Source organism: Tursiops truncatus, chromosome 11, assembly GCF_011762595.2.
Source record: "Tursiops truncatus isolate mTurTru1 chromosome 11, mTurTru1.mat.Y, whole genome shotgun sequence".
NCBI lineage: Eukaryota > Metazoa > Chordata > Mammalia > Artiodactyla > Delphinidae > Tursiops > Tursiops truncatus.
In genome coordinates this window covers 73,199,301-73,212,218 of record NC_047044.1, presented here as the reverse complement: position 1 = coordinate 73,212,218, position 12,918 = coordinate 73,199,301, and the positions used below count along the sequence as shown (strand labels likewise).

Genomic DNA, 12,918 nt, shown 5'->3' with positions numbered 1-12,918 from the left:
ATAGCACAAGGAACTCTACTCCATATCCTGTAACAACCTGTATGGGAAAAGAATCTGAAAAAGAATGGATATATGTATAACGGAATCACTTTGCTGTACACCTGAAACTAACACAATATTGTAAATCAACTATGCTCCAATATAAAATAAAAATTAAATTTAAAAAAACAAGATTCTGTGCTCTGTAGCACCAGAACCCACTTCTTCCAGAGCACAGACTACTGTGTTTATGTTTACTTGCCGCCCAGTAGAAGGGGAGATTACCTAGGGCAGAAGCATCCTCTCCAGCAGCCCTTGGTTCTGACCACTCATTCAAGTGCCAGGATACTTTACACACATAACCTGCGTAATTAATTCTAAGAACCCACAGAAAGGGTGGTTTTTAATGTCATTTTATAAGTGTGGGGATTGTAGTGCAAAAGAAACCTTCCCAGGCCACAGAGAGCATAAACTCTGGAATTCAAACCCTAAGCTGCCTTCACACCAGTGCTCTTTCCACTATATGATAGGACTATTGAAAAAAAATTTTTTTTTTCCTGAGCCCTGTTTTAATGAAAAGGAAATGAAGCTGGTATATATCAATTTCCTAATCGCTTTGGCGTGTACCAGGCAAAGTCATTCAACAGACCAGGTAATATCTGTGGAACAATGAACGATGCTCCAAACTGTGCTAAGTGTTCTACATTGTAGAGTCTACAAGCATTAACAGAGTGTGACCTTGTAACCGCCACAGAGAGTGAGTCCTGTTAAGCCCATGCTACAGTTGAGAACACTGAGACCTAGAAGCCTTAAGGCACTCGGCCGGGGTCACCGAGCCGGCAGGAGTCGTAGGCCGCACGCCCCGTCTAGTGCACGCACACCCGGGCACTGGTTCTAGTGCCCACCCTCCACCTTGTACCATCTAAAACTCCGCTTTGCAGCGCCGACACGAGAGCCCCTGGAAGCGGAAAGTACAAACCCACCTCGCCAAGCCATGGCTCGAAGAAGCTCTGGATACAGATCGGGGGCAGAGGGTGCTCAGGGGCAGCGCCCCGTCCACCCCGCGCAGGCGGTGGCCGTTGAAGTCCAGCAAGCCCTCCCGCAGGGAGGCGCCCACGGCAGGCAGAGGCACCGAATCCTGCAATGCACACAGGTCCTCACAGAGCCAGAAGAAAGTCGGCCGCGCTGTCACGGCGCACCTTCACTCAGTGATGATGAGCCGAGCGAGGCCTCGGGGATGCTGGCTGCACACAGGATGCCCACACATGCCTGGAAGCCCCGGCTGGCCTCCCAGCCCCTCGGGCGGCCATCACAGTCCAGGGAGTGGTAATCAGGATCAAAGTGGTAAAGGTCCTGCATTCTTCTTCTTGCATTATTTCAAAACCGGCATCGCTGGCGTCAGGCAGTCCGGTAACTGGGTCCCGCGGACCGGTAATTGGGTTCATTTGCCTCTGCCTTATCTGCCTGCCATCTGCTCCCTGAAATGCAAACAGCTACACAGGGTGACTTGCTACAAGACAGTGCAGGGAGCTTAAGCACCAGATGCAGGATGTAATTTACATTGACAGCTAGGGAGTGATAGGAACAGGATGTAATTTAGCTTTGTGAAACATACATCTAGTTACAGACACTACAGATTAGTAACAGTTTAAATAAAACTAGGATCTATTAACTCTTTCAGGCCAGTTTATGTCTCTTCTCTAGCCTGTTCACTGTCCCCTTTACTTTCCTTATTTTCAGGAGAGGAAAAACTTCATTTCTATTTTTGCTGCAACACTATTATGCTTAGTGAAATAAGTCAAACAGAGAAAGACAAATACGGTATGTTATCACTTGCATGTGGAAAGTAAAAAATAAACAATAAATGTAACAGAAAGGAAATGAACGCACAGATGTAGACATCAAAGCAGTGGTTACCAGTGGGTAGAGGGAAGGTGGGAGGGGCAAGATGGGGGAGGGGAGGGGATGAGGAGGCACAAACTACTATGCATAAAATAAATAAGCTATAAGGATAGCCAATGTTTTATAGTAACTTTAAATGGAGTATTATCTATAAAAAAATTGAATCACTGGGTTCTAATATATTGTTATTACAATATAATACTGTAAATCAACTATACTTCAATTTTAAAAATGATCACCACAGTACGTCTAGTTAACATCCATTACCATACATGGTAGAAATCTGTTTTTCTTATGATGAGGACTTTTAAGATCTACTCTCTTAGCAAATTTTAAATATGCAATACGGTATTATTAACTATAGTCACATCCCCAGGACTTATTTATCACTGGCAGTTTGTACATATTGACCACCTTTACCCATTTCACCCACCCTCCACGCCCTGCCTCTATGAGCTTTTTAAAAAATTCCATATAAAGTGAGATCATACAGGATTTTTCTTTCTCTGTCTGACATATTTTACCTAGCATAACACCCTGATGGTCCATTCATGTTGTCACAAATGGCAGGATTTGCTTCTTTCTCATGGCTGAATTATATATATATATAAATATATATAAAAATAATTTGGCATATATATATGCCAAATGTCCTTTATCCATTTATCCATCGATGAACACAGGGTTTTCCAAGTTGTAAATAATGCTGCAATGAATATGGGGGTTTCATTTTGATTTCATTTTGAATAGTTTCTGTTTCCTTCATAAAAATACCAACTAGTGGAATTGCTGGATCGTATGATAGTTCTATTTTAAAATTTTTGAGGACCTCCATACTGTTTTCCATACTGGATGCAACAATTTACATTCCTACCAACAGAGTCCAAGGCTTCCCTTTCCTCCACACCCTTGCCAACACTTGTTAGTTCCTGTTTTTTTTTTTAACATCTTTATTGGAATATAATTGCTTTACAATGGTGTGTCAGTTTCTGCTTTATAACAAAGTGACTCAGTTATACATATACATATGTTCCCATATCTCTTCCCTCTTGAGTCTCCCACCCTCCCACCCTCCCTATCCCACCCCTCTAGGTGGTCACAAAGCACCGAGCTGATCTCCCTGTGCTATGCGGCTGCACGAATTTGCGTGTCATCCTTGCGCAGGGGCCACGCTAATCTTCTCTGTATCGTTCCAATTTTAGTGTATGTGCTGCCGAAGCGAGCACGTTCCCATCTTTTTGATATTAGCCATTCCAACATGAATGAGGTGACATCTCTTTGTGGTTTGATTTCTCTGCTGATTAGTGATTTTAGGTGCCTTTTTAACTATCTCTGTATCTTCTTTGTAAAAATGTCTATTCAGATCCTCTGCCCATTTTTTTGCTGGATATTTTTTCTATTTTTTTGTATGAGTTCTTCATATAATTTGAATACTAACCCCTTATAGGATATATGATTGGTAAAAATTTTCTCCCATTTGGTAGGCTGCGTTTTCATTTTGTTGTTGGTTTCCTTTGTTGTGCTTTTTAGTTGGATGTAGCCCCACTTGTTTACTTTTGCTTTTGTTGCCTTTACTTGGATCAACGTCTTTGCATAAGTTCTGGAAACAACTCTTTCATAGTTTCCATGGATCGTTTTTAGGGGAGAGGGTGAGTTGAGATGAACTACTAGTGAAAGGAGGGTCAATGGGTCGAACTATAGCTTCTGTTACTGTAGGTGGCCTCAAGGCCACAACTGATAGTCATTGTCTCCCTCCTGTGCTATCCATTCTCAATCCCCCTCATCCTTGGATAATATCTCTGCTAAAATGGATGGCTTACTTCATGGGGTGACCCTCACGCTCGTCCCTGAGTGAGTGTTCTGAGCTCTGGTCATCATTTCTTTCTCAAACCATGGCTGCTGTACTTGATCATTTACTGTGTACTTGACCATTTATTGTCAAAATTGGGAAAGGCAGTAACAAGAAATGCCCCACAGACTTGTTTTTAATCAATCATTTTCCAATTAAAATTTTTTTTCCCCCAGACATTTTTATCATCCCAAAAGGAAACTCTGGACCCATTGAGAAGATACTACTTCGCTCTCTCTACCAGGCCCTGGAGACCACCGATCTGCTTTCTTTCTCTTATGGATTTACTTATTCTGGATATTTCAGATAAATGGAATCATACAGTGTATGACCTTTGTATCTGGCATCTTCAACTTAGCATGATGTTCGTGAGAGTCACCCACACTGTAATATATATTAGTATTGCATTCCTTAAAAAAATGTTTTTGGCCGTGTAACTGATATTTAATGGCTCCATTCCTTTTTATGACTGAATTACTATTCCACTGTATGTATATACCACAATTTGTTTATTCATTCATCCAATGATGGGCATTTGGGTTATTTCCATGATTTTTCTATTGTGAATAGTGCTGCTATAAACATGTGTACGTAGATTTGAATGTTTGTTTTCAATGATTTAGGAGTGGAATTGCTGAGTCATATGGTAATTCTATGTTTATCCCCAAAAACACACCCCAAAAAACTTCCTGAAAGTCTGTCCTTGTCTCAGAAGCAGCTTTTCAGGAAACATGATGGGCAACACTATGGACAGGGTCCCATGAGAGCATATTTGTGATGCCTGGGGGTCTGGAGTTGGAAAGGGCTTCCCTTAGGAAGTGGCAGCTAAACTGAGGGCAAATTCAATGATTTTTCCTTCCTTCCTTCCTTCTTCCCTTCCTTTCTTCCCTCCTTCTTTCCTTCAGACGGATGACATAGATGTTTTACATAGTATATCCTTTTAAAACTTTTGCATTTGAACACTGAACTTATTCATAACACGAATGAATATTTTAAGCAAGGTATTAGGGCTCAAATTATTAATATCATAGAACCATTACAGTGACAACCTGGATTGGAAACAATTTATTAGGAAAAAATATGGAAGCTTTTTTAATAAAAATTTTGATAAATAAAAAAGTTGACAAATCAGTGTATAGAGAGAATATTGGTTATTTGGGAAATTGTATCATAAAACGGATGGGCTCCACAAATTCTTCGATGTACTTGAAGAAAAGAGTGCTAAGTCAGTTTGGGCTGCTGTCACAAAGTACCATAAACGGGGCGGGGTGGGGGCTTGTAAACAACAAAAATGTATTTCTCAGTCCTGGAGGCTGGAAGTCTGAGATCTAGGTGCCAGGATCATCGCCTTCTGGTGAGGACTCTCTTCCGGGTTGCAGACTGTCCACTTCTCATTGTGTCCTCACAGGGCAGAGAGCAGAGAGAAAAAGCCAGCTCTCTCATGCCTCTCACAAGGATAAGAATCTCATCATGAGGGCTCCATCCCGATGAGCTCATCAAATCCCAAAAGATCCACCTTCTAATACCGTCACATTGGAGGTAGGGTGTCAACATGTGAATGCTGGGGGACCCAAATATTCAGTCTATAACAAGTATTAATGGGGAAATGAGAGCTTCTCTTGAGGATGTTAAGGGCTGTTACAAAGCTCAACGGTACATGTGTTTCCAGAGAGAACTACAATATAGAATAAGTTCTATAAGGCGTTCACAGAATAGATTCATCTTTCTTCCCGAAAACAGTCTGTGGTAACCAGGGACCCATTCCTGGAAATTCACTCTTGCTCAAGGAAATCCATCCTCTCATTTAAAAAAAAAAATCTTACGAAGCTACATGAATGACACAAAGGACTTTTCCCAGCTCTAAGATTCTGTGTGTAAAACCTGTTAGTCTAAATTTATTTCCAAAAGATAGACCCTCCACGGGGTCTGCTCCTGCGGGGAAAGTGGGACCCCCGCTTGTGTCCTGGCCCCCAGGTGTGGCTTCCTCAAGTTTGGGGTGAAGCCCCCAGCCCCCTTGGGCTCTGCAGCGGGGCGGTGGGCTCAGGGGAAGGAGCATGGTCTCTGGGGGTTTCTCAGCAGGAGATGCTGGGCGGGGCTGCCACACAGGAACCCAGCGGCCCTGGGTGGGGCGCAGACTCCCCAGGCCTGGGTGTCCCTGCTGCTTACGGCTGCTGAGAACAGGGTCCGCGATAAAGCTCTGCCTGGCAAACGGGGACTGTGGGCGGCTCCATCCTCCCCTTCCGTCGGCACAGCCCCATCGCAGCCCTCCCTTCCAACAGGCAAAGCCTGTGACCTGCGGCCGGACAGCTCCACACCCTCATGCCCCAGTGCTCGCCCCACGCCGGGAACAGGCACAAGCCCTGGGCCGGCCTCTCTGGACGGCTCAAGCCCTGGGCCGGCCTCTCTGGACGGCTCGAGCGGGATGGCTTCTTCGGCGTGCCCGTCACCCACCCCGAGCCCAGGGGCCGACAGGGAGGTCTGAAGGCCGCTCGGTCCCAGGCAGGGCGGAGGCACGGGCTTCGCGGCTGGGCCGGCCCTCCTCGCCGCCTCCTGCCTCTGCGCCCCGGCCGGCCCGGGGTGGGCTTCCCGTGGCCCCGTCTCCTTCCCACCCCCGTCGCGCCTCTTGCCCCCACCCCCACCCCGGCCGCGGGCTCCACCCGGAGCAGCACCGAGTCGTGAGGGTGCGGGAGGGCACCCGCCTCGGGGCTTCCCCGACACCTACCCCCTGAGGAGGGTCCGACCGGAACCACACACGAAGCGGCCCTGGCGGGAGGGAGACCAGGGGGTCGGGGGTCGGTGGGGAGCTTGACTCGCAGTTACTTCCGAGGGAAAGCTGAGCCCCCAGGGCTGGGGGCTGACCAGCCTCAGCACTCCCACGAGGGGGTGGTCAGGAAGGAGGGACCCTGTCCCTGGGGCCCAGGGCGCTCCCGCAGAGTCGCCAAGTGTGTCGGGTGCCCTGGACAGCTGAGGCACATTTTGCCCAAAGGTAAGTTCCAGTGCATCGCAGAGAGCAGACGAAATATACACATGGTGTTGCTAAGGGTTGAAACGAACCAATAATTCCTCTCTTTTCTCAGGATGTTCCGTTTGGCTGTTAATGAAATGTATTTCCAAGGAACGCAGGCATGTGGCTAAAAAGGCCAGCAGTGCCTGGGGGGGTCACAGCGAGACCCTCCCATCTCGCCCCCCTGGGCCATCCTGTGCTCTGGGAGCAGAGCTCTCAGCCAGAAGTGAAACACAGTAGCTTCCATATCCGGAAGTCTAAGATTTTCTAAAGCCCTTTAAAGGCCCCCTTCTCTGAGTGGTGCTTGACCTGCTGGTGTTTGGGGCGGGAGGGTGAGCTGGGTGGAGGGTCTGGGTGCCATCGCGAGGGAAGGGCTTTGGAGGCCTGTGTGAGCCTGAGACCAGGGACCCAGTGCCCATGGCCGAGGGGAGGCTAGCGCTGACTCCAGCCATGCCGAGCCAGACGTCGCCCTCCTTCCCGACAACCCAGCAAAGCCTGTCGCTCACATTCCTGGCTGTGCTGCTTACACTTGCCCTCTGAGAAGGCCAGCCTGGCAGAGCTCTGTTCCTGCCCTCTGGGCTGCTGGGAACTGAGTACCTAGCCTGGGTGCTGGAGGGGAGGAGCCATAGATGGTGGAGGCCCAGTCCCCGCCCAGGGTGCTGCCCCTCTGCTGAGCTGAAACTTCTAAGCAACGTCTTAATAAAACCAAAAGGGACGTGATATTGTTCTACCACCTGTGCCCGACCAATGTTAGCCCTTTGTCATATGGGGCAGTGCTGTCTAATGGTAAAGCTTCCACTATCAGATCCCCAATCCCTTCTCCTACCCCCTCCCATGGGGGTTCAGTGGGTACATCTGTATTTCATAGAACCTGAAACTCTGATTTTACAAAAGAGCTGGAGGTCTGGGGAAAGAACTGGTCTGATCTCAGTTAAGAATGCAACTTTATACCTGGACGATACTAGAGCACTTTAGCACCTCCTGTGTTTGAAAATGAGATCTTCACAAAGACCTCATGGGCAGGAGACAGGCAGGAGAGGGGACAGACTGAAGCTCTGTGACTGACTGATCAAGTAGCAGAGGTCCAGCTGACCTCCAGGCCTACCGCTGATTTACTATCACCAGAGCCACGTAACACACCTTCCACATAGAGAACCAGCAGAAAAATGAGTTTGAAGAGCATTTTAGCTAAATCCAAGGTCATTTTGATCATTAGTGAAAGTCATTCTCTTCCTACACACTGCCCACACCCTGAGCCCCCTTCCTAGAACCAAATGGGTTCTGAGATTAAAGTGCAAGTGACAAACCTGGGGGTGACCAGACTTTACTTTATCATCTCTTTCTTCTTTTTCCACGTGTGTTCCTGGTCTTACTCTTCCCGGTTCTTCTGCAGGGAGCGGTCCAGCAACCCTGTCAAGTAAAATCACACACCCTAAGGATGACTTTCACAGACTCCTCCCGTGGAGGCAGTTTTCAAAAGGTCTTCCTTCCTACCTACACCCACCCCCCCAAAAAAAAATCAATCTTCATCTCAGGAGCCCTAAAAGGCACATCTTACCTCGAGATTTAATATTTAATACAACCTTTAGATCTAGTTCTGATAACTGCCAGTTGCCCCCAATTCACTCTTTGCAAGAGAATTCTACCTGAATCACAAGGTTAATAACCTGACTGCAAGCCCAGCATCCTTAAGCTATCTATGGTCACCCTGGCAACTCACTATAAAGTTCTTCTTTTTAAAAGATTTCAGAAAAGTAATTTCAGGCATCAAGATTACATATTGCACAGAACAAAAAGCTTTATTATTCTTACCGTTCTCTGGATGTAACTCTACGTCTCTTTTCCTCCTATGTGGAGAGAAGGGAAAAAGAGAAAAACAGTATTTCAAAAGAAGATCAAAACCAAAAGCAAAGGGCTTCCCTGGTGGCGCAGTGGTTGAGAGTCCACATGCTGATGCAGAGGACGCGGGTTCGTGCCCCGGTCTGGGAAGATCCCACATCCTGCAGAGTGGCTAGACCCGTGAGCCATGGCTGCTGAGCCTGCACGTCCGGAGCCTGTACTCCGCAATGGGAGAGGCCACCATAGTGAGAGGCCCGTGTACCACAAAAAAAAAAAAAAAAAAAAAAAAAAGCGTGAGTCAAAGTATTAAATAAATACATTTGATGTGGTTAAAAACAGGGGTTGGGGGTTAATCTCGGTTTGGGGGAGATCTGGGCAACCTTCAGTCTGGTGTTGATGTCCCACCACCCTCAAAACAAAGAGAGGCCCAGGAGCTGGCCCGGCACACGTCTGCGCACTACAGGTCATCTAGTGATGCTACGTAAAGTCAAAGATCCACCTCATGTCAGGGATTTGTTAACACTAGAAAAAAACCAAAGGAGTAATTTGGGATTCACATCAGGAAGTGATGATGACAACCTAGACTGGACACCAGCTCTTCTCTGATGAATACCTTAGTACACTACTTCCCTAAGTTCACAACACTTGCCATCTCCAGGATATCTGTATTTATGTATTTAAGAGGGATAAAAATATTGTTGTGATGAAACCGATCTATGTCTTGTCTGAGGTGGAGGTTACAAGAATGCATGCGTGCATACGCGTGACCACACATGCACAGTGAATAAAGTCTGTAGATTATGCTGATGTCCATTTTCTGGTTTTGCTATTACGGTTATGTGCGACGTCACCATTGGAGAAAGTTGGGTAAACTACACAGGACCCCTCCGTACTATATTATATGAAATTAATCTGTATGTGTATATATAAAATTCTGCCTCCAGACTGCCTTTAGACTTGAGCTACAACATCAACTCTTCCCTGGGTCTGCCTCTCTTGGCCTGTCCTGCATATTTCAGACTGGCCAGCCTGAAGTCGTGTGACTCAGCTGCTTAAATTAATCTCATATACACAGACATCACTGGGTCTGTTTCTCTGGAGAACCCTACGATAGATTTTATACTAATATACTACTGTAATATATACATACATATAATCTGAAACAATACAGAAGAAACTGATACATGCTTGCTTCTCGCAGGAAGAACAGGACGGAGAGGGGGGAGCACGACCCTTACGTACCAAACAGCCTTTTGTGCTGCTGCCAGCCCGGCCGCCCCAGGTCCAAGCAGATATAATGGTGTGTGGCCCAGGCAGTGGCTACACAGCTAAGGATTTTAAGGCACAATGCAGCGAGATGCCAGGGCCACAGTCACACATGTGGAACATTCTAAAGCCAAGAGCGGTCACAGGATTCTGCGCATGGGCCCCCGAGGGCACTCTGGAGGCCGTCGCAGACCCTCAGGTCCCACGTGAGGAGACAGCCTGCTAGAACACAGCAGGCGGCCCTCCTCCCAGATCTCGCCTGGGTCAGCCTCCCCGGCACCCGGCCTCCTCTGCACAGCACTGGGCAGGCTCACAGAGGGAAGAGCGGCCCAAACCCAAAGGTCACACCAAACCCCACGGGAGAAGAGTAAACCAAGGTGATGAGGGGAGAGGGGAGGGGTCCCTCGGGAAGCTGGCCACTCAGGATTTCCAGCCTCTTCCACAGGAAGCCAGCTCATGAAGCACCAAGACCTGTCCTGGGTCACACTCAGAGGACTTGACCCCTGACCCCACAGCCCCGCTTCCCAAGCCTCCTCGATGCTGACAATGCTGACGCAGATCAGCATGGAGGAATGGGGGACTGCACGGCTGGGGGGCTGTTGGGAACTCAGGACTGGCCCACCCCGAGGCCCTGCGCCAGCAGGCGCCACACTCACTGGATGGTCTCATTGATTTCGTGAGCGGCATCGTGGGGTTTAAACGTCCTGAAAGACAACGGGACAGGTTTCAGAGCTGTCCCTCCCCGCTCAGGTGACGGGGGCGACCAGGGGAGGCGGGTGCTGCAGCCCCCAGGACTCCCCGACACACGGGACCTACCAGAGAGCTCCACCTACAGCGCTGGGGCCCTGTCCTGCCACGTGGGACACGCTGGCTCCGGGAGCGCCTGTTCCTGCAGCGCCCTGCCGCCCAGCGGGCTGCAGGGAAGGGACCGGGACGGACTTGAAGCCTCCGACCCTCCTGCCCCAGGATCTCCCCCGGGCGCTCCTGCAGCCTGGAAGCCACAGGTCTGCCTCTGAGTCCCTGAACCGCCGCAGGCCTCGGTCTCCATCTGTAAAATGGGGAAACACCACTCGTGCAACCACCATGAGCGGGCGAGCAGCGTTCCTCCCTCCCGCCCACGGCGGCACTCTCCGGGCCTCACTGCACCCGCGGGCTGGCCTCGCCGCTTTCCCCGAGGAGCACGTCGGGGGTTGCTCTGGCCTTTCGCCGGGGTCTTGGCGGCCAGCTAACCCAAGACCCCGCAGAAACCAAGTGAGGACAACGCATCGTGTGGACAGTCTGTAACTCTAGACTGCACCTCCGCCCCGCCGGTGAAGGTTCCTATCGCGGTGAGGAGGGGCCTCGAAGAGGATGCACAGCGAGAGGAGGGCCCCCGAAGAGCACGGGCTGAAGCTGGAGGTGAGATGGTCAGGCCCAGAGCTGCCAGCCCTGCCCCAGGACAGCAACTGCCCCTCTCAGACCAGGCCACCATTTCCACGCTTCACAGTGGAGGACGGCAACGCAGGCAGAGCCCCTACGGGCCAGGGCACGGATGCCCGGAAGGTCCCAGGACAGGGGCCCCCACGGCGCAGCGGTCCTAACAGGTCAAACAACTCCAGAAACACCCTTTGTGTCCTAAGCCTCATCTTTGCAACAGCAGCCCTACTGAGCTATAATTCACACAGAATGGGCCCCCGCTTCAAGTATACACTTCAGTGGGTTTTAATACATTCAGAGCTGGGCAACCATCCCCTCTATCTAGTTCCAGAACATCCCATCACCCCATTAGCAGACGCGCCCCAATCCCCTCCCCAGCCCCTGACAACACTAGTCCATTCTCTGTTTCTGTGGATTTGCCCGTTCTGGACGTTTGTAAATAGAATTACGGTATGTGACCTTTTGCCCAGAATCTTATTTTTTAAGGAAAAGGAAAAAAACAATCTTCTATCGTTCTTAATAATATCCTCCAACTTACCAAGGACGGAGCAGTAAATATCCATTGAACTCATATTACTTAGACAAGGCCGGGGCGGGAGATGGAGCATGTGCCGTCCATTCGGTCCAGCACAGGACAGCCCTGCAGACCAGTGGTTCCCGACACGGGGGAACCGACCCGCAGCTTCAGCACCACTGCTGACCCAGAAACCCTGGGGAAGAACCACTGATGGGAACAATCGGCCCCAAGGCCTCCTGGCAAATGGCAGAAAACAGTGAGGACAGCTGGGTTTGGAAAACAGTCTGGCAGCTCCTCAAAGGTTAAACAGTTAGCAAATGACCCAGCAATTCCTCTCCTGGGTGTCTGCCCAAGAGAAATGAGAATATTCGTCCACACAAAACCCTGAACGTTGGGCTTCCCTGGTGGGGCAGTGGCTATGAATCCGTCTACCAATGCAGGGGACACAGGTTCGAGCCCTGGTCCAGGAAGATCCCACATGCCGCGGAGCAATGAAGCCCGTGCACCACAACTACAGAGCCCGCGTGCTGCAACTACTGAAGCCCGCGTGCCTAGAGCCTGTGCTCCGCAACAAGAGAAGCCACTGCAACGAGAAGCCCGCACACTGCAACAAAGACTAGAGCCCACTCACCACAACTAGAGAAAGCCCGCGCATAGCAACGAAGACCCAAGGCAGCCAGAAAAAAAAAACACACCCAAAACCCGAACATTAGTGTTCACAGAGGCGTGATTCACAACCGCCAAAAGGTGGAAACCACCTAAATGTCCATCAACAGATGAACGGATAAACAAATGTGTCCCTCCACACACAGAAATATTATCCATCCACGAAAAAGAGTGAAGCACTGACACTCGCTACAACGTGGATGGACCCTGAGAACACAATGCTCAGTGAGAGAAGCCAGACGGAGGACACACAGTGTGTGTGATTCCACTGATGGGAAACGTCCAGAACAGGCAAGTGCACAGAGACAGAGAGTGGGTTCCTGGTTGTCAGAGGCTGGGGAGGGGGACAGGAGGGATGCTAATGGGGATGGGGTTTCCTCTCGGGGTGATGGAACGTTCTAAAATTGGTAGTAGTGACGACTACACTCAATGAATACACTACAAAGCAGGGAACGGCACGCTTTAGGTGGATGAGGTGAA

At 49.3% G+C, this 12,918-nt stretch overlaps 1 protein-coding gene and 1 pseudogene across 3 annotated transcripts in view; both read right to left on the bottom strand.

The window, feature by feature from the left end:
- LOC117314271 (centrosomal protein of 78 kDa-like) overlaps positions 1-12,918 on the bottom strand; it is a 41,055-nt gene that overhangs the window by 16,909 nt on the left and 11,228 nt on the right. For 2 of the 3 annotated variants that reach the window (XM_073788855.1, XM_073788856.1), the window contains exons 2-3: positions 8,547-8,581; positions 8,042-8,144 (exon numbers count right to left, since the gene is read on the bottom strand). In XM_073788855.1, the coding sequence (XP_073644956.1) occupies positions 8,042-8,144; positions 8,547-8,581 (138 nt within the window). Of the gene's footprint in view, positions 1-962; positions 1,458-8,041; positions 8,145-8,546; positions 8,582-12,918 lie in introns of those variants that run through there. The other variant, XM_033866923.2, reaches the window with a different exon arrangement.
- LOC117314332 (U6 spliceosomal RNA) lies at positions 3,018-3,107 on the bottom strand (annotated as a pseudogene).